This window comes from Centrocercus urophasianus, unplaced genomic scaffold (genome assembly GCF_019232065.1).
Source record: "Centrocercus urophasianus isolate 14NV4802_14NV808 unplaced genomic scaffold, USGS_Curo_1.0 seq_16, whole genome shotgun sequence".
Taxonomy (NCBI): domain Eukaryota; kingdom Metazoa; phylum Chordata; class Aves; order Galliformes; family Phasianidae; genus Centrocercus; species Centrocercus urophasianus.
In genome coordinates, this window is record NW_024884711.1 from 23,519,002 (window position 1) to 23,540,415 (window position 21,414).

The following is a 21,414-nucleotide window of genomic DNA, read 5'->3' on the forward strand; positions in this document are numbered from 1 at the left end:
GCGCCCCGCCCCTAGTGGAAGTGGGTGCGCTGCGCGCCTGTGCTGCTGGGGCGGGCTGTAATAGCTCTGTTTTCTGAGTATCTCAGTGACAGCAACATGTGAGTAAATCCTGTCCAGCTTCCCCGAGCATGCGTCCTAAAATGTAGTGCGTCTCTGAGCTCCATCTCGTGGTCTTTGGATGAAGGCTAGTAGTCATCCTCACTGTCAACTTCTAACTTTTAATGAGAGGTAAACCAACAGTGTTGCGCTGAGCTGAGGCATCTGTTTTGATGTCTTATATTTCTGCTTTCTTATCTTTACTTGACACCAAATTCCTTCAGCTCCCACATTCTTGTTCTTGAGCTTTCATTTACACAAGCATTCTGTCCTTCAGTTTATGCCCACTGTGAGAAAGTGTTATCATGTGAAAAAACTGTTCACTGTTTCCTGTCAACACCAAGCTGTGTGGTACACCTGTCGTGCCCCATGGATGGGATGTCATTCAGAGACCTAAACAGGCTGAGCAGCAGGCCCAGATGAACATCATGATGTTCATCAAATCCCAGTGCAAATCTTACACCTGTGCTGTGGCAACCTGCACTATCAGTACAGTCTGAGGGATGTTAGGATACAGCGGAGCCCTACCGAAAATAATAGGCAAGGCAGTGGGATATGAGCCAGCAGTGTGTCCTTGGAGCTGTGAAAGTTAAAATTGTGGGTTTTTTTCCCAACCTCATATACAAGCTAGGGTACTCTTAGACAAACAGATGAGCAGATAGTGAGAGGCTCAGCTGTCAAGATTAGGGAAATGGATGGGACAAACACCATAAGCAGGAGGTAGTAGTTTATGAGGCAAGAATGAGAGAGAGGTCCAAGGTTGATGGGATCAAGCTGTAAATACAACAGCAAGTGTCGGGTAGATTGTGAACCTGGAGTATTCAATCAACAAGGAAATGGGAGGAATTCTTGGTGTCAGTCAGTAGGGGATATAAGGCTGTGATTTTTTTGATTTTTTTTTTTTTTTGTGGTTGTGTGCTCCTGCTTGCTGGATGTCTGCCATTGCAATCACAAGTTAAAACTTCTTCACAAGAGATCTGGTCTCTGAAAAATCATTTGAGTTATTTCTCACAGTCTGGGGGCTCATTCAGGAGCCATCACCTTTCAGGGGTCTCTGGCTACCATGGATAGGAGAGGTGCACTCTGCTGAGTTTAGCGGACCTGTCAGGGGCAGTGGGGCACCTCCCAGAATGGCTGACAGGAGGCCAAGACTGTTTAGAGATAGACCGTGAAAAATTGAAGAAGGTGAGAAGGTACAGGCACAAAAATTGATACAGGAGCCTGGAAACTGCAAGTATGGACCAAGGTAAGAGAATTTTGGCCAAAATACTGGACAAAGATTAGGTATGTCAGACTTTGAATTCATGTGTCAACAATAAGACTCCTTTCTCTGAAACAGAATTGGAATTAGTTTCTCTAACTTCCCTCTTTCCAAGACATTTTCCCCATTCCAGTTGGAGTTGTGTATAACAGGATTACATTATTCAAGGGATTACAGTTTGAACATACAGAATTGCATATGAACTAAAGCCTGTACTTCCTTATTTTACCTTCTTTTTTCTCCTCAAGCCATGTACCTTCCAAAGTATACTTCTCCAAAATATGAACAGTGAAGAATTTCTTTTTAAAATAATGCTTTTAACCTCAAAACCCCTCACCCACAATAGCACTCTCTTAATTGTTTTTATATCTTCAGGGAGAGCCTTGCTCTCCTGGTCTTCGTGGTCCTCTAGGACTCCCCACCACAGGGAATCATGAGCCTAAGGAACTGGTTGCAGTATGTTTCTATCTGAATCTTTCAAACGACGATTTTAATAAACATGCTCATTTTCTAAAACATCACATTCAATTTCCTAAGTTTTGAAACTAAAACTGATGTGATTCATAGATTTTTGTATTTGCACAAGGTGGCATTCCAAGCTAAATTATGATTCCAGCTATTGACTTAGCTACAGAGCTGTACTTTAAAAAGGCCAAATTTCATTTTTGGAAGTAGAAATCACATCTTGCATGAAAACACAGCTCCTTTTTCTGTAATAATGGTCATCTTTAGGAACTTAGTAATGGTTTTGATAAATAAAGCAGGCTAAAATTTATGGAAAAAATAAGAGTAATTCAATTAGGGTAGTATATCATATATCAAAGCAACATTGGCAGCCTGTATTTTTGTGCTTATTTCACTGCCTATTCATTCTTCAGTAATCCACTTCCTTTGGTACTGTTGAAGTCAGACATACTGACTTGTTCCCATCTGTTTTCAGTAACCACCTATAGTTGCATTATCTAACTTTGATTTTAAGAGGAAGTTCTTTAGATATGTGGGAATGAGGAGCTTAAATATCTGACATCTTGCTCACTTCTTGAGATCTCATGACAGTGTAAGCACACTATTGAATTGCAGTGTAATTGGTAGTTGTTGCCTTTTATGTGATGGCCATGAGAATGTGAGCAGGGAGAGGTGGTAGAAAGTCAAGTTGCTGCAAATGTTGATATTGGAGCATTACACAGAGAACATAAATGAACAGGTTTCTTTAATGCAGTAATTTGAAGAACAGGTTGTTCACGTGTATTCCAGAGTGTCAAATTAGGTTGTCATTTGAATTCTCTGAAAACTCCAAGCTCTGAAGGAAGTCCTTCAGTAGGTTGTATTAATTTGCTGATACATCCATTGGTCGCTTTGAGCAGCTGCTGACTTTGTAGGGCACAGAACATCAGGTCCTGAGGCTCCCTGTCTGGGTATCTAAAAGAAGAATATCTGAAATGAGTATTTAGTTTATCCAGATCAGACAGGGACGAAGGAGTGCAATCAGTTATTCCAAGAGATATTTTCTCTCATGAAGCCCAGCATCTCAGTCTTTTACTATCTTAGTCTTGAGCTTTCACTTTCTATTACAAAGGGATGTGTGTTATACTCTTATACCATAGGCTTATGTTATTTTGTACATGTGGCCCCTGTGTTTTACAGTAGTTTTGCTTGCTAATTGTGTCCTGATTAAAGGCTGAATAAGACACCCAAACTTATTGCAGTGCATAATCATGTAGATACACCAGGGGGCAGAATTTAGACAGCATAAATAATACCTCTTTATTTTATAGGTTACACACGATTTAACTCAGCAGCTAAATGATCATTTGCTTGGTATATGGCTGTCTTATTTTTGAAGACTATATGTTACATGAAGCATGAATAAGAATGTCACTGACTTAATATACCTCAGGCATTAGGCTTAAAGTTTGTACTTCAGATTGCATCAAATTGCTCTGTTTCCTAACAGGATATAAAAATCTACAGTGTATTCAAGGGAATGTTGTCATTCTTACTGTGTGAAGGACATACTGGGGGGGGAAAAAATGAAAATTTAGGGCATTCAAATCTGGTTGATATCATTGATCAAGCAGAACCAAAACATCTTTTGACATATTATATTCCTGTACTATACAGTAGTCACCTTTTTTCTTGCTTTTGTAGATCTGTATCATACTCACATTCAGTTGTGGCTATCCAAGTGAAAGAATTGTCACTTTCTCATCTCCCTTCATCCAGAATCTCTCTCGTCTTTGTCACCTCTTTCTGTTTCTTTACTGTGCCATTTGAGTTGCTGTAACTCAAATATCAGACAGTGTCCACGTTCTCTCAGATCATGAACGATAATGTGAAGTTTATTGACCAAAGTCTTATTATCCCCTATTTCAATCTGGAGGGGTTATCTGCCCTGGTCAGGGAGCTCTGAGAGGTGGAGTGCAAAAGGTCAGTAGCTGCAGTGGATACAGTGAGCTGCTATGGCACACTAGGGATTAAGTGCCTATGCTTTCAAAGAAGTTAAAGCTGTTTTGTGTGAAAGTTATGCCCAAAGGGATTTAGAACTTGTCATCTGTATATACATTTGCCAATTTAAAATGTACAAGGGCAGCTCTATAAGTAATACCTCCTATTTTGGCCTTTTAGGCATTTAAATGCATTCTTAGTGCAGAATCTGAAGGTAATCTGAATTTTCGAATTCTCTGGAGCTTATTATTTCTTTCCCTCCCTGATCACAACTATTTTCTTTCAAGGAGAAAATAATATTGCATCCAGATTTATATGTGCCTTGCAATTTGTTTGTGAAACAATGAAACAAATGCTACCTTCCTTTGGGTTGTACATCCTCTTTACTCCCAGACACTCAGTGGTAACTTCAGTCCTCCCAGTATTTCTCTTTACTGCAGTGCACCCAAGTTCTCCTCTTCAAGCCTGAGCTCAGGCTGTAAGGGGTGCTATGCTAATGTCACATCTCTTGTGTAGCCACTGCTGCTTGGAGAAGCTAAAGAAGTGTGGCTGACAGGGTTGATAGGTAAGGATGTAAATTGTTTAGGAGCAAGTGTTTTAGCTGAAAGTTCAGCTGTGTAAAAACAGAAAGTGTTTGTGCTCCTGGGCTGACTCTGTCCCTTTAACAGAGTGGCTTGGTCTCCCACTCAGCACTGGCAAAATGCCTGAGTGTTTTCATTTAAATTTTGGCCAACTGACCAGGAATAATGGACCATAAAAGATCTTGAGGCAAGATAGAGTCATTTACAAGTGGATGGGCTATTTATTTGCAGTTTTCTTTGTTTTTCCATACTGTGTAAACCTGCTGGACGTTTTCTATGCTGACAGCTCATTCTATCCCCAGTTTGCCCTTTGAATACCTTTGAAGGTAAGAGACTTTTGTACCTGTAGAGAATGACACTGATAGATTCTATAGATGTAACTGCTTGATGGAATGGGAGGTAGTGCTTAGGAAGAATAGTTAAATTTGAGATATTATTGGTTACCATTATTAATGGTATTTCAAATTACTGTGAATTAAAGGCTTTTTAAAATTGATTTTTAATGGAGTACAGTTTTCTCTAGAACTTTGTTAAGTCACTATCTTAAATATTGCAATATTCACTTTTTTAGTGTATGCTGTCATAATAGACTACTGTCTTTTCAGACAACATTGCACACATTCTGTTATAACAATGTACATTAATGACACACTCATGTACTGAATTTCACTGCTAAGCCATTGGTTTTTTTATAAGTCATTCATGCTAATTCTCCAGCTGTGGGTAATATATTTGTATCCTAAAGTGCTTAGATCTATTTATTCCTAACAATTAAACATTTCTAGAAATTATTTGTATTTTTATTTTCCGTAATATCTCTGCTATTTTAATACAAATATATTAATAGCAAAATACGTTGACAGCAACATTAATTAATGGCAATTTCTTTTACCTTACTTTGTTGTAATTTCAACTGGAAGTTAAAGATAGCACTGATGTTTTTAAAACTGAAAAGTGGGCACTGTGTTCTACCCATAAATCTCCTCTAACAGAACACATTCTAATATAAACTGGAGCTCCAGTTGGGATTGCACTGGCTGCTATGCTTAAACCACCTACGTGATTACTTTTTATAAGTGTTTTTAAGAAGTTGCCTCTAGAATTGTGCTTCCCACAAACGTGTATTCTGTCTGTAAATATGTGTGTTTGCTTATTTGTATTTACTCACGAAGTGTTCACAGATTATTTTTTTCTTTTAACAGGAAGCAAAAGTCATCTAATTTGGGATAAACATCATTATGAGGAAAAAACATTCTTTCTTTTGCTTTCTACTTCTGGCTGTGGCAACAAACCAGATAGCAGAAGGACAAGATAAAAAGAAAGGGAAAAAGTCTTATTCTGTTGTGCAAAGTGATGAAGGTGAAACCTTTTCCTAAATATCTGAGTTGACCATACTGCATGTGTCCTCATGTTTAAGAATAAATATGAATACATTCATAAATGTAATTTATTTTGATTACTGATAACCACAGATGCTGAGCTGTGTCCTGCATTTTCTTGGCTAGGCATTACAATTTGCCCTATTATTTCAATTGACACATGTTTCTCTTTTAAATGATAAGGCACCTATTTTTCATTTTGAAATTGCACGTGGAAAATTCTTACTTTGTGTGCAAAACCAATTAAAATTCTGAACCAATCCCATTAAGAACTTTGAAAGTGTTTGTCTGCAGATTGTCTTTAATAATTCTGATATAAATAAAAGTAAATTAAATTTAAATACTGGACTTTAATAGAATTTATTGCCATTCACAATGAAATTCTCTTCAGAACAATACTGAAAAGACAGGAATTTGGGGGGAATGGTTTGAAGATTGGGATTGTTGCAGAGAGTCTGTAATGCAGATGTGCCCATCATTCATAGATTTAACTTCCTTGTTCCCCTGCAGGTGATTTGTGTCTCATTGACATAGTCTTTATCGTGGACAGTTCAGAGAGTGCCAAAAATCAGTTGTTTGGTTTACAGAAGAATTTTGTTCTAAGCTTAACTGACAACATTTTCCAGATGAAGCCAGTTAAATCTCAGAAGTACAACGTCAAACTAGCAGGCATGCAGTTCAGCAGCACAGTCAACATTGATCATCCTTTTATTGCATGGAAAAATGTGCAGAATTTTAAAGAGAAAATCAGGGCTCTGGTCTACATTGGCCAAGGCACCTACTCCTATTATGCAATTTCCAATGCCACTCAGCTGTTAAAAAATGAAGGTCGGGAGAGAAGTATAAAAGTGGCTTTTCTGATGACTGATGGTGTGGATCATCCAAACAGCCCAGATGTCCAGGCCATAGCCACTGCTGCAAGGAGTCTTGGAATACACTTTTTTACCATCGGCCTTTCCAAGAAAAATGTAAAGGAAGAAAAATTGCGCTTGATATCTGGTGATTCATCCTTTAAACGTGTCTTATGCCTGGATGATGAGAACCTGATAGTTGATGTAGCATTGGAATTGGTGAGTAATGCTGATGTAATATGGTCCCACATCTATCCATGGCCAATTTCCTTTAACTTTGTCAGGTTAGTCCTGAAGGCAGTGCAGAGATTTGCAGTGAAGTACAAAAGACACTCCTAAAATATTCCTCCCGTTACAGGTATATATTTTGCCCCTATGAATTGATGTATTTGCAAATCAAAAATTCATCGAAGAGATCTCAGGGAATGGTGCTGTTGGAAGGAGTATTTTTGTAATTCATGTCTCTGTGGTAAACCAAGAGTCAGGATCAAGTTGGCTGCTTCTTTCCAGCCACTTTCCAAGGATTTGTGTGCTTGAATAACGATAGCACAGCAGTGAAGGGACAGGGTATTCCCCAGCACAAGGAGTGTGTCTCTGAGCATATGGTAAAACTTTAACAATTTACTGGTGCTATCGTGCATAACACTGATAAAACATTGACACCTTCCTCTATGTATTATTTTAGCAAAAGCTTCCACAGTAAGGCCTTTCCTCAATCTTTCATATTCCCCTTCTTACCTTTGATTTTTAATATTGTCTCTTTACCTGTCTAGGTACTTTCTGGTCATTATAGGGCATGTGGAGCACCCCCCCCCTACTCATAGTGAAGAATCATTTCAATGTGACTAGTTTCATAGACTAGTGTTCTTACCAATGGTGACAGGTGAAGGTGTTTATATTCTTTTTCATTTACCTTGGGAATTCTGTAAACCGGAGAGGGAAAATAGTTAAATTAGTACACCGTTAAATGAGTTCTATGCAGAAATAATACATTTTGTTTTGTTTTGTTTTTCCTACAGGAAGCCTTACTTCGGAAGAAAGTAGGTTTTTTTTGAGTTTTACTCCTCTTACTCTTGGTTACTCTTATTAATACTAGATGGTATCTTGTCCTCCTGATATCTGTTTCTCTTGTAAAGCAGCAGTGTTGCAGAATGAATTACCCTTCCTTTCCTGTGTATAGCTTCTCCCACCCTGTTCCTGATAAATCTTCAACTTCCATTTGGTAGTATTGGTAGCATAAAACACTTTTCCTTCTGAATCAGAATAGAAACACTACAATATGTGAAAGTTCATTAGTTGTCTCACTGAAAACAACAGCAATGTCAGAATTACCCAAAAAACATATAAAGTTTCACAGTACTTTACAGTGTGTATATGCAGCTTTAAATATCTGTAATTACATCAGTAACTGATTGTGTTATAAATGAAGTCTGGAATTCAAACAACTGATTTTGGTTAGGCTATACTGAACTGTAATGTTGATTCTAAAAGAAATATTTATTAATATATCATGTATTTTATGTTTTCTAATGTTTTCTCATGTCAGCAGGCAAAAGCAGAGTTTTTACTTAAGAAATCTGAAATAACACATTTGAAAATGTTTACATAATGTTTCTAATAACCCTTTAGTGTATGCAGAAGAACTGTGTCTGTGAAATGGGAATAAAAGGAGACAAAGGTGATCCTGTAAGTATGCATTCATGTGAAAAACTTTGAGAATTTGCATTTTTATCATTGTGATCAGTGTTGCACTGTATTATAATTGGTTAATGTGTTTATAAATCAAGGTATTTTCTGTGCATACGTGGTAAAACAGAAGCGGGGTATCATAGTATGTCACTGACATCTCTGGAAAGGCTGCTGCCATTTTCAGAGCTCAAACAAAAAAATGTCTGTACTCACATGCTGTCATGGACATATCTTTATATTACTAGATAAACACCACGGTTAAAAAGGTGCATTATTTTGAAACTCAAAAAGTTATCCTAGAAACCTGCAATATGGAAGCAAAGGTCTGTTAGACAAAGATTTATTTCTACCAGAAAATGCTGGCTTATGTGAAGAAAGTTCTAAAACTCTTCCTCTACCTCTCTCTTGTAACACTTCAGAACATAACAGCTTCTTGGCCTAGGCAAAGAACAGAGTATGTGACCTCTGAACGTTTTTGTACCTTTAATAGCTCTCCCAGAGACAGACAAGGTACATATGAAGGGTTTTGCCTTTCTCCCTACACAATGAGCAGCTGATCAAACACTTTAGGGCTTCATTTTAGGGCCACTTCTCTTTAATGTTTTTGTAAATGACTTGGATGTAGGACTAGAAGTTGTTCTGAACAAGTTTGACGATGATACTAACTCTGTCTAGGGTGGGGAGGCCTTACGGTGAGATCCGGGCTAATTAAAGAGCTGGGCAATCACCAACCACCCAAAGACTAACAAGAGCAAGTGCCAAATTGTGCATCTAGGATGGGGCAGCCCTTGCTATGTAGACAGGGGATGAGACACTGGACAACAGCCCCAGAGAAAGGAATCGGGGGGTCTTGTTTAACAGCAAGTTGTATGTCAGCCAGCTGTGTGCCCTGGCAGCCAAAAGGGCCAACCATACCCTGGGGGGTATCAGGTCCAGCGCTGCCACCAGGTAAGGAAAGTGATCATCCTGCTCTCTGCTGCACTGTGGCCTCACATCAAGTACTGTGTGAAGTTTGGGGCACCAAAGCACAAAAAGGCTGTGAAACTATTAGAGAATGTCCAAAGGAGGGGTACAAAGATGGTGAAGGGTTTAGAGAGGAAGACATATGAGAAGTGACTGAGTTCACTTGGTTTTTGCTGAGCCCGGAGAAGAGGAGCTGAGGGGAGCCCTCATGGCGGCTGCAGCTCCTCAAGGGAGGGAAAGGGCAGCACTGAGCTCTGCTCTGTGTGACAGCAGCAGGGCCCGAGGGTACGGCATGGATCTGTGTGAGGGGCAGCAGGGGGTCAGGGAAAGGATCTGCACCAGAGGGTGGTGGGCATGGTCCCAAGAACCACAGTTCAAAAGCATTTGGACAGTGCTCTCAGGCATAGAGTTTGATTTTTTATTTATTTTTTTTGTGGTCCTCTGTGGAGCCAGGAGTTGGACTAGATGATCCTTATGGATTCCTTCCAACTTGGAATATTCTATGATTCTAAATGTATGGAAGTTGTGCCACGTGTGCCATACCTGATTCTGTGTGAATTTATCCCTTAGTTTATTCCAAAATAATTTTGCCAGCACCAAATCTGTGGCCTCCAAGGAACTGGAAATTTTATCCTGACCATTGTAATAACATTCTCCTGCTTTATTTCAGGGTGATGCTGGAGACAAAGGGGAAAGAGGTGAACCAGGACCAAAAGGAAACAAGGTTGAGAGAGTTTTTAAAAAATATAGGCACATTTCTATCAATTTTTGTCCGAACTATAGAGGTAAAAATAGCAAAGGAGATATGTTAAAGTGTGGTTTAAAAACTGACTTTTGCTATGAGACGTTTACAGTTAGCTGCTTTAATAGTCAGCTGTTAAAAGAAGACTGTATTAAAACTGCTAGTCATTCAATTGTTTCTCTAGCAGCAGAAGTCTCTGGATCTGTCTGATGGCTTGTTAAGCTCCACAGAACTTTCTAACAACAGACAAATCTCTTGTATGGAGCAGTTTGCTCTAATGATTGAGGTTTCTGTCATTTAATAACAGTAGTTGAGCTTTCTATATTAATTTTTGAGAATATTGTGTTCATAATTGTGTGAGGAAGTGCTGATATTTCTAAATAGAAAAGGCAATTTTTAGTCCTCGAATAGTGTTCTAGGTTCTACTGTAGTAATAAGAAATGAAAGAACAATGCCTATTTCAATTATGTTCCTTTGCTTCCAACAGGGTGACTCTCAAAAAGGAGACCATGGAGAAAAAGGTGAAGAGGTATGTGAGTACTACAGAGCTAACTCATATTTGGGTTTTTTTCAGATTATCTTCCAGATCCTAGGGATATCCAAGTTTATTTTCACTGAATTGAAAATACCTTTTCCATTTTTTCACAAATCCAATTTATTTAATTATTTAGAGCACCTAAGCTTGACTCTGGCTTAGAGAAGCATCTGTGCTGAGATGAACACATTAAAAATTGCTTAATTCTACTCATGTACTTAAGTGTAGGGTTGGGATTGCCACTGACAAAACAAACTTTTGAGGCTACATGATTTTGTATTGACCTGCATTGTACTTCTGAGAAGACAGAGTTGAAAATGTCATCGCTAACAACATCTAATTAGTTCTACAATGACTTCTGAAATCTGGTATTTCTTAGCTTGAATTCTTGTTCGTTCCAAGTAGAAAAATTAACATTACTCCACACATAAGATCAATTCAATTTAAAAATCTTGTTTAAACGTAGTGTATATCTGCTAAAAGTCAGGCAATCTGATTGACATATTTACAGCAATGTCATAACCACATAATACACATTTCTAAATTTGGAGATAATTACAAATTAAATGATACCAGAGAAATGTTTTATTTTAATGAATAGTTAAACTTCTTAATCGTAATTAGCTACTGGTTTTGTTTCCTGTACAAATTAACAGCGTGTTTGCCTTTGCATTTTCTTTTATGATCCTCCCCTCCCTTTTCCTTTCTTTCTTTTTTTCTTTGTTTGTTTTCAAACAGGGAGCTCCTGGCTATAAGGGTGACAAGGTAAGATTTTTATAGAATGGATGAGCTGTAAAAATAAATTATCATTCGTGGATGAGTGAAAGAATGGAAAGAAGAGCCTGTCTTGCCTGTTTGTCATTACAGCTCCCAGAGCAATCCCTAAAAGTAAAGCAAAAATGTACGTAATTTATGTGAGTTGGCAGACTTGTTTGCTGGAATAAAAAACAAAAAAGTACAAGATAAAAAATACAATCTAAATATTTTTTTAAAATGCCAAAGACCAGTGAAAAAGCTGCTGGAAAGAAGAAAGGTGAGTGCTGAATACAGGTTAGAAAGAATTTGAAATTATTTGTTGCAAACACAAGTAGATTTGTAATTAATTGGCTTTTAAAAAACTTGACAGAAGGAAGCTGACTTCAACTATTATTTGACAAAGTTAGTGCTCGCCCAAAACAAATCCCAAGGAAGGCTCTTCAAACAGAGAGGGGAAAAAAAAAGAAAAAAAAAATTTATTCAGGATCTTGTCAGATTCTAGAGCTGAAATAGACTAACTTGGCCATCATAACCAGTAAAGAAACAGAGATTATCCAATTTTCTCTAGTAATTCTTCATTTTGTTTATACAATCTCACAATTATTACTCCAGAAAATAGTGGACATCACAATAATGAAACTGGAATATAGAGAGAAACAGGATCTTTGGAGGCAGCACAGCAAAGTGGAAAAATACGGCAAAACTTGTTAGATATTAAATATGTTATCCTCTTACTATGCAGGTTGGATATTTTGTAGGTGTTTTCAGAGACAAAAAGTGTGCATCCTGAGTAGGGCCCACCATATCTTCTGCAGATCGTGCCTAATGCTGCAGCTCTCAGGTCCTCAAAATCTGCTGAGCCTCTTCTGCTATTGCACTGCTTGCACAGTTTTAAGTGCATCTACTGTAATCAAGACATCTTGTTTAGATCTTAACATATTGATTTCTTATAAAGGGTGAAAGAGGAGAATGTGGATCCCCAGGAGTAAAAGGGGAAAGAGTAAGTACAGTTTTTATTTCAACTGTTGCACACTGAAAAATACAGGGCCTATTTGTAAAAAAGCTTGTACAGATTACTGTAAAAATTGAACCTCTTTTAATTCTCTGGTATTAGATATTTATTTGCTATAAAAATATTGTTCATAGAAACAAACACCCAGTTCACTTTATTCTTTTTTCCATTTTGCAGAAGAAAAGTAATTGAATACTCAATTTGAAGGCTATCCTAACTGATGCCAGGTGCTGTTTACAAAAGACTGTGGTGTTGTAACAGGATTAATCAGAATTTTTTAAAATATACATTCTAACTCAAATATATGAAGTTATATTACAGTGGAAACAAGTTCTTATACAACCTTAACAACTTAAAGAAGACGTCCGCTAGCCCATCTGTGCTGATATGTACTCACACATCTATCTGTTCCTCTTCTTTTAATCTGAAGTGTAAAAGTCATACAGTTGTATGTGGTTTTCATCTGGATTTTATAATCTGAAAGATGAAAGGACAATGCAGTCCTGGTAGAGATAATTATATATGTTGGGCACATGTAAACTGCTCATTTATGATTAGATACCAGCTGCAGTACAGGTGATCATTCAGTCAAAACATTTCTTCAGTTTTAACATCTGCATTATGCTTATCTCTGTCAAAGATCAAATTGAAATGTTTGTGATTTCAGTCATGTGCTCTGTAGTGATGAATTACAGGTACAGAAAGTAGGAAATATTTAATGCAGAAGTATTTGTCACAAATAAAAAGGAGTATTAAAATAAAAAATAAAAGATCATGTGTATCTTTTAAGAAACTGCCAGCAACTGAGCCAGAAAAGACTGAAATACCATTAAAGAATGTGAAAGAGTGGCATCTCTCTGAGGAATAAAAAGAAGTCATTACTTCTTAGCTTCTTTATCCATGCAATATGTAAGAAATAGCGTGAGGTTATGTGAAGTGTCTACTAAAATCAAAGGAAGTTGTTGAGAAGCTGGCATAGAACATAACCGAATCAGCCCAATAGATGTAGAAACCATATGTCAGTGTTGCTGGAAATGTTCTTGATTCGTTTCTGTTGAGGACAGCGATGAAAGGAAATTTGACATCTGTAGAGGATCAAGAATTGATGTATTTAGTGGAGTAAATTTCCATTTCCATGAGTCCCAGCTTCACATTCTGAAAGGTAAATTATTATATATATTTTTTTAATGAAAGTAGTCTCTGCTGAACAAAATCATCAGAAAAAGAGCAGATATGGCAAAGAATAACTTCAATATTGCAAAATGGATTTTTGAACTGCAAAGAATTTGTGAAAGATTTGTGAGCAATCTGCACTAGCAGTTTCTGATAAGGACTCTTTCCATGGAGAAATAAGAGCTAATGGAATAATAAAATATGGCATCTTAACATGATTTTTGCAAACTATTAGTGTGATTCTACCTTCCTACAGTTTGAACTACTGAGACTAATTAGCTGAAGTTATTCTGGTATTAGCACCATAATGTTTTCTAAGAATTCCGTATCTGATATATGACTTGAACTTGAATTTCAGGACCTATGGCAAAGAACAACCAGTTAACCAAATAGTCATTCATAATATTAAGTAGCCATCCACAATGTTTGTTCTAAAAGAGAAGTATTTTAGCCATATATTGAAAATTGAATTAAGTTACTGAGTACAGAAGGAAAACAGCAGTACTGTGAAGAATGAATACTTGAACGGAGATATGCTGTAGTTTGTTTTGAAGTTGGTAATCGCAATTTCTTCTTAATATGATAATTGAAATTTCTCCTTCCATAGGGTTTGGAAGGTCCTTTTGGCCCTAGAGGACCTCGGGGACCTCAGGTAAGGGAAGTAAAAGATACCAAATAGAAGAAAAAACATTATTTTCTGTAAGTTTCTAACCTGTCTCAGAGTGGCCTGCTCATGTGTCATTGCTCCTACAGAGCCATTAACAATTTCATTGTGTGAGGGGGCACAACAGCTATAGTAAAGTCAACAACAGTTATAGTAATGTCAGGGAATTAAAATTAATCTCAGCTCATCAGCTAGAGAGTGATTTAGAAGAATTGATTTTTACAAACAGAGCTAAAGTGTGGGGAGTGGTGGCTTATTTTATTTTCTTGGGCAGAAGAAATAATATGAAAACTATTCAGATCTGAGTCAGGAACAGGAGACAAAAGGAAAGCTTTAGATAAAAAAGATGAAATTTATATGGGGTAGTAAAATACCTTTTCTGCCAGCACTGCTTATTGAATATTAAGAGTATGGTATTGGTATGCTGGGCACTTAACAGGATATGAGGCAGAAGTTGCTTGTCCTTCAGAGCTTTGCATTATGCTACGTTTTACTGTATGCAGTTCAGACCAAACTCAAGGAAACATTATATGCACCTCCAATGAAAACTCATTCTATTCTTTGACTTTTGTGTAGGGCATCAGTGGACCTCCAGGTGAGCCAGGCCTGAAAGGCATTCAAGGAAACAAGGTAAGATGGGGTTTTATACGTGTAGATTTTATATAAGAAGAGAGGATACAGGAAGTCTGTGTGGAATCTTAATACTGTACTATCCTTTTTTTATCAGTAATAGTTTTAGTGGTGTTCCTTGCATAGCAATAATATTATAGAATCATAGTTTTTTGAGTTGGAAGAGAGCCTCAAGATCATCTGGTTCTGACCCCCTGCTACAGGCAGGGACACCTCTCACTAGACCAGGTTGCTCAGAGCCCCATCCAGCCTGGCCTTGAATGCTTCCAGGAAGGGGACATTCACAACCTCACTGGGCAACCTGTTCCAGTGTCTCACCACCCTCACAATAAAGAACTTCTTCCTAATATCTAGTCTGAATCTACCCTCTTCCACATTAAAACCATTCCCCCTCCTCCTGTTGCTACATGCCCCTATAAAAAGTCCCTCTCCAGCTTTTCTGTAGACCCCCTTCAGGTACTGGAAGGTCACTATAAGGTTTCCCCAGAGTCTTCTCTAGTCTGAAGAGCCCCATCTGTCTCAGCCTATTCCCATAAGGGAGATGCTCCAGCCCACTGATCATCTTTGAGGACCTCCTTTGGACCTGGTCCAACAGCTCCATGTCCTTCTTGTGTTGGGGGCCCCACAACTGGACGCAGTTCTCCAGGCTGGATCCCACAGGAGCAGAGTAGAAGGACAGAATCGCCTCCTTTGGCCTGCTGGTCACACTTCTCTTGGTGCTACCCAGGATATGGTTGGCCTTCTGGGCTGCAGGTGCACATGGCTTATGTTGAATCTTTCATCAATAAGCACTCCCAAATCCTCCTCAGGGCTGCTCTCAAGCCCAACCTGTATCTGTGCTTTTTGCCTCAATATACCTCATAATACACATAATATACTTCATCTAGTTGATGCACAGTAGTAGATGCACAAGGAGCATATAAAAATCCAAAAAAAAAAATTTTTTTAATGAATTTTAAAAAATGAATTTTTAGATCATAATTATAAAATCTTAAGAATGAGCTTTCAAAGTCATTTTTTGTATGCTTATATACTGGAAAAAAACTCAGGAGAACTTTAAAATTAGTAGGGATGTAAGGTTAGTTACACTGAAAATAGACCATTTGGAGGTATTGACTACAGCTTGTGAAGCAAAAACAATTGGATATCTAATTAATGTAGGCAGTCTTCTGATTTGCAAACCTTTTGCAAATTGCATTATGTAATTAAATACAGTTGTCCTGCCCATGGGACGGCTATTAACATCATTCAGTACAGAAAGATCTTTTATTTATCAGTTTGAAAATGTAGAGTCTAATGACAAATATATTTTACCACAGGCAACAAAATTCACATAGAGCGATTTGACAAAGATGCAGCATTCATATTTTGTTTCTTAGGCAACAAGTTAATTTGAAGATCCACAGAAATAAACCCAGATGTAGGAAGTATTTATGGTAAAAGGTCTGGAATACTGGCATTAACCATGATTTTCTTCTTCTGACAAGTGCTTTTTCTTTCTTCTTGTTTTTTCATCTTTTTACAAAATGCTTGATTAGGAGATTTGGTACAGAATATTTCAGAAGTGAGGAAAGAAAGAAGGCAGTGGATCTGAAAGAAGCTATTCATGCATGTGGTGGAAAAGTCAAGCCTCTCTTTAATTTAGCAGAGCAAATGACAGTAATTTTTTAATTTGTCGTTTCAAATTGATGAGTCCAGGATAATATACTACTGGATACCTTAGTTAAATACTAAATTGTATTTGTTGTATGTTCGTTGTCCTGAAAATCTCGTCGTATGCTTACCTGTCTGTAAAATACATGCAGCTCACTCTATCATTCACCTACCTGGGTTCCGTATTTGTGGTCTTTTGCTTCACTTTGCTGCAGATTTTCACTATGAAAAAGAAAGTTTCCTTGTTTGTCAGCCTCCAACTCAGCAACCTTCTGGCTAAGGTTAATAGACAAGGCTTTTCCAGGATCAGACATCCATGAAAATAAAGAGGAGGAGTCTAATTAATACACAAGTCATTATACTTAAAGCTAAATGATAGAGAAAACCAAAACAAAACATATGCACGTTTAGTTTCACTCTTATCTCTACCTAGTGCCAAGATCGATTTATGGCATTGCAGAGCTTATTTCAAATGAGTGGAAAAATTTTTAGTGATCAGTACAGATAATCAGTAGTTGTTTATAGCTTAATAAACACCCATTCAGTTACTAAAGGTCAAGGTCTTTTTTGGTTCAGACACATAGCGAACTTTCCAATATTTTTTGTCCTTACAGAAAGATTAGTCAGTTAGTCATTGCTTTTTCGAAATTAGTTTTCATGGCACATAGTACAATGTATCTGAGAAGTAGCAGTTATTTATAGTTGCCATGGGTAAAAGAAATAAGGCTGTTCTTGGTGCACTTCCTTGTAGCCATGGCCTTTCCATGCTAATTCTTATGCTCTTCTTATTGAGCTGACTTTGCTGATTTAACAGAGATGAAGGCAGTTCAGTATGACACAAAACAGAACACCACTACTGAACATTTATGTTCATTGTTGGTGGGCCGTGTTGAGCTTTGAAAGGGGCGATTCAGCTCCTCACGACACAAACTCCAGATCAAGCTCAGCCTACAGATGTTTTGGGTCTCTTGTGTGAAGTCTGCAGATCACTCATGTATCTGCCCAGTCAATCTATCTCCAGCCTCCTTAAGCAGTGCCATACCCCTGCCCTGCTTTGCAGTGCCTGATGGCAGACACAGCTGGAGACACTGTTGTCTGTGTGCTGCCCAGATGCTGCTGGCTCTGGCAGCTGCCGGCAGGAGAGGACTGACAGTACTGCAACTATAACTTGTCTGCTTGAGTTTGACATGTCCGAAGCAACATAATATGGGATCCAAAACCTACGTTCAAGAAATTACTTGAAAGAAGTTTCATGCTTATTTCCTTCTGTTATTCATTTGCATTTTTAATTCTCTCTTAATATACTGGCTAATCTTTTCAGTATGCAGTTCTTACTGCTTGCACAATCTGATTCTGCTCTATCATATCGTCAGTGAACAGTTGAATAGATCTTCAAATCCCACTGCTTGGATTCCTGCTTTCCAATTTACAGCCTGCTTCCAAGTAGACATCTAAGTTTAGGAGTATTCATATAGAGTTGAATCATACCCTTAATCTCTTAAAGTCTTTCTGTGGCACTTCAAAATTGGCCCTTCACTTTAATAATCTCTTTTTTATAAAAGCAAACAATGTCATCTTACTTTTGGCTTCTTTTCAAGAAGGAAGGTAGGAACATACTGAAGAACATTTATCCTGACAGAATGCAGGCATTAACTAAAAACTCTTTTTGCTATTAAGGAAATTTTTAAAAATCTTTCTCTTTGGATTTCGGCAGTTATTACATCTCAAACATAGCTAAATAGCTTTATTACCAAATCAACTTTTTCCATAATGATGCCAGAGTGTCTAAAATGACAAATTTAAACTCAATTTCTATAAGAATAAGAATGGTTAACTCATCTTTTACTTGTATTAGTATTAATCTCTCTGACGAAATACATTTCTGTTTAACCAAGTGTTGAACTTGTACATTAGCAGAAAATCTGCCACTCAGCAAAAAAACATAACCATTTTAGAATAAAACAAACAGAGAAGGCATTTTGCTCATAGGTAGGAGTTGGAAATTGACCAATTTCACTTTTTGTCTCCGATCTTCTGAAACAATCATCATGGTCCTGTTCTCCAGGCGTGTCCTGAGAAAATGACCAGGATAATTCTGTTTGGTATCTGGTTTACTTTCTGTTTTCTGTTGGCAGTGTTTCACTAGAACGATGTTGAATTGTTGCAGCCAAAGTCTATATTGTCTTGTCCCTCATACTAATTTAGAATACCAGGAAAAAATACTCTTCACAGCTGTACTTAATGTATCTTCTTAGAAGGCTGATGAGAGTCATTCACTTTAAGGCATACTTCAGCTTAATCAACTGCAACATATTATCTGCATTGTAACAAGAAATAAAAACATACATCAAAGATACTGTACATCTCATCTAGGTATAGAACACGTAAAGAAAATTACAAAAGACCCAGAGGAAAAAAAAAAACTTCAGTAGTTCTTTCAAAGTGAACACACCAAATTGATTAATTAAGATTGTAGAACTTCAGTTTATAACACTCCATCTGTTGTGAAGACATTTGACTCTTGTTCTCAGAATAAGAAACTCAGATTTTTGCGTTCCCTAGCCTATGATATGTTTTTCGCTGGATGACACAAAACTATTATTTCTCAAACAAAAAAGCAACCAACCAAACAAAAAAACCCCTACTATCTCACCAAAAGAAAGATTATAAGATTAAAAATACAAGAAAGAGAAATAAATAGAAAGTCAGCAAAGAAGAAACCTCTGCTTGTATCTGCTTTAGTAATATCCTGTATTCTTGCCTGGATTGACAGCAGAAGGTTAGATGGCTTATTAATAAATGGTATCTTGATTAAATCAATAGTAATTGCTTTTGTAAGGTGTGCTTCTCAAAGATCACATTGAGCTGATCACAGGAAGGCACAGGCTTTCGTAAAGGGACACAGTAGGTAAAGTTAATGTTTTCTGCTGATTGAAACAAAACATCTACTTGCTCTGTGAATGTGATGTACTCTGCTGTAAGCTGTAGTGCTCAGAAACACTATCCAAATAGAATCTCATCTCTCTTCCAACATTTCTAGTAGTCTGTTTTGTGTGATTTAGTTACTTATGTTCTATGCAGCACTTAACTGCATTGGCTAATACAGGAAAATAGCATCCTAACTGACTACTGCATTTGATATATATATATATATATATATTTAATTTATTACTACTGATACTATGTGGTTTTGCTCTTAATATAAGACACCTGTGCCTTTCAAAAGCAGTAAAAAAAAGGTTATAGGGTAAAATGTGAATATTCTAACATGGAATATGTCATGCATCTTGGTTTCCTTTCTAAAAAGGAAACAGAATCACCTTATTTTTCTAGAAAACAAGGGAGTTCCAAGAATGAATTTAATGCCATTAAATTAATAAATAATTTTAATGTCATATGTTGCTTTAGCAGAACTCTCAGTTCTAAGCTTTTACTGCTTTTTTGCAAAATGAAAGTACCTCATCAGGATCAGCAATGTAAGATGTACAGATACACTTTTGCATAGTATTCTTGGTGTTACAGAAATGAATTTGCAAAATGCATATGCCTGTTATCAAGTTTTTCATTAATTTACTCAAAAATAATTGTTTAACTAATTTTTAACCTAAAAATGCATGTCTGTACAATGGCACAAATAAGGTTCTGTAACTGTTTGTATTCAAGGCAGTTGTGAAAATCAGGGAGGGACTGAATATTCAAAAAAAAAAAGTTGACAATTCACAAACAGATTTGGTTACACGTTATAAAATTGGGGCATAAAATCAAGGAGTGGATATGACCTGTGTGGCTGAGATAGCCACTTACAAGTTGTTCTTATGGCTCTCATTTCAGAAATAACATTGGGGTTGCTCATTTAAACTCTTAGACGAGCTACTGAAAAGAAACAAACACGTTTCCTGGAACTGAGAGCTATTCCTTACTGGAAAGACAGAGAACATTCTTTAAAAGCCACTGTTAAAGTGAAAGCCACTCTGGAAAATTTCATATGCGTAGTAGGATCCTCAACTACCATTTAGTATGAGAACTGATGTGTATTCAAACTTCTGAGGAATGAAACAGTTAAGTTTGAATGTGGATATTCAATTAGTTATTTCCTTGAAAATATCTTGGGGTAATACTTTTATGCAAAATCCATTATTGCATTTTTTCCTGAAAATGTGTCCCAGAATAAACTATTCCTGCTCCTTCTCTCATGACTTACAGATTCTTTCCTTGCTTATCTGGCAAGTTACATCCTTCCCAGGAGACAGAAAAATACAGTTTCCTGATACAGTAACATAGTTACAGTGTAGCACAGCTAGCTTAGAAATGTAAAATATCAGTAATATCTGTTAAATATCTGTATTTGCTTACATTGCTGTTTCTACTGTTTACTTTGAAAGGAAAATCATTAAATTTGAAAGCTTATTTTTCTTTTTAGTTTAATTGTTGTCATTCAGACATTATAGTATTAAGGGCTCTGAAATACACTCTTTCTGTTCCTTGCAGTGTGTACTTGCCGTCTTAAAAGTAAAGAAGTTGTTTATAGCAGCACTAATCATAAAAATCTCTTTGCTAAGGGTTAGACTTTTAATTATATTCCCAAAATTGTCTAGTTTTAATGTTAAAATGTTAAGCTCAGGTGAAATTTTTCTTTCTGTTGCTCTGGTTGATATTAAATGCATCTTGAAAAAAAATCCCAACAGAGAAGGAAGGTAGAATTTGAGTAGTGCTCAACAAAAAAAAAGGTAACTACAAGGAGGCTATTTTGGAAAGCAGAATTTTACCTCTGAATGTCAGTAATATCTCTGACAGCAATTAATTGTTTTAATACATTTCATATTACCTGTAGCACCATGACAGCAGAAGAGTAACACCAGTCTTATTAGTAACTCATATTATTAGTAATATGAAGCTTGAAATACACTGTCTTTAGAAATAGTTTAGATATTTAGAAATAGTTTAGATAGAAATAGTTTAAGTTTCAGATTTTGCTTCCTGCCTG

The 21,414-nt window shown here is 37.0% G+C and overlaps 1 protein-coding gene across 3 annotated transcripts in view; it reads left to right on the forward strand.

Annotated features, from left to right (window-relative positions):
• Positions 1-14: 14 nt before the first annotated feature.
• Positions 15-21,414, forward strand: part of COL28A1 (collagen type XXVIII alpha 1 chain) — a 62,260-nt gene continuing 40,860 nt past the window's right edge. The window contains exons 1-11 of one of the 3 annotated variants that reach the window (XM_042816968.1): positions 15-98; positions 5,586-5,742; positions 6,273-6,832; positions 7,633-7,653; positions 8,243-8,299; positions 9,936-9,989; positions 10,495-10,536; positions 11,281-11,307; positions 12,254-12,298; positions 14,091-14,135; positions 14,724-14,777. In XM_042816968.1, coding sequence (XP_042672902.1) covers positions 5,622-5,742; positions 6,273-6,832; positions 7,633-7,653; positions 8,243-8,299; positions 9,936-9,989; positions 10,495-10,536; positions 11,281-11,307; positions 12,254-12,298; positions 14,091-14,135; positions 14,724-14,777 — 1,026 coding nt within the window. In that variant the 5' untranslated portion in view covers positions 15-98; positions 5,586-5,621. Of the gene's footprint in view, positions 99-151; positions 229-4,633; positions 4,710-5,585; positions 5,743-6,272; positions 6,833-7,632; positions 7,654-8,242; positions 8,300-9,935; positions 9,990-10,494; positions 10,537-11,280; positions 11,308-12,253; positions 12,299-14,090; positions 14,136-14,723; positions 14,778-21,414 lie in introns of those variants that run through there. The other 2 variants (XM_042816970.1, XM_042816969.1) reach the window with 2 other exon arrangements.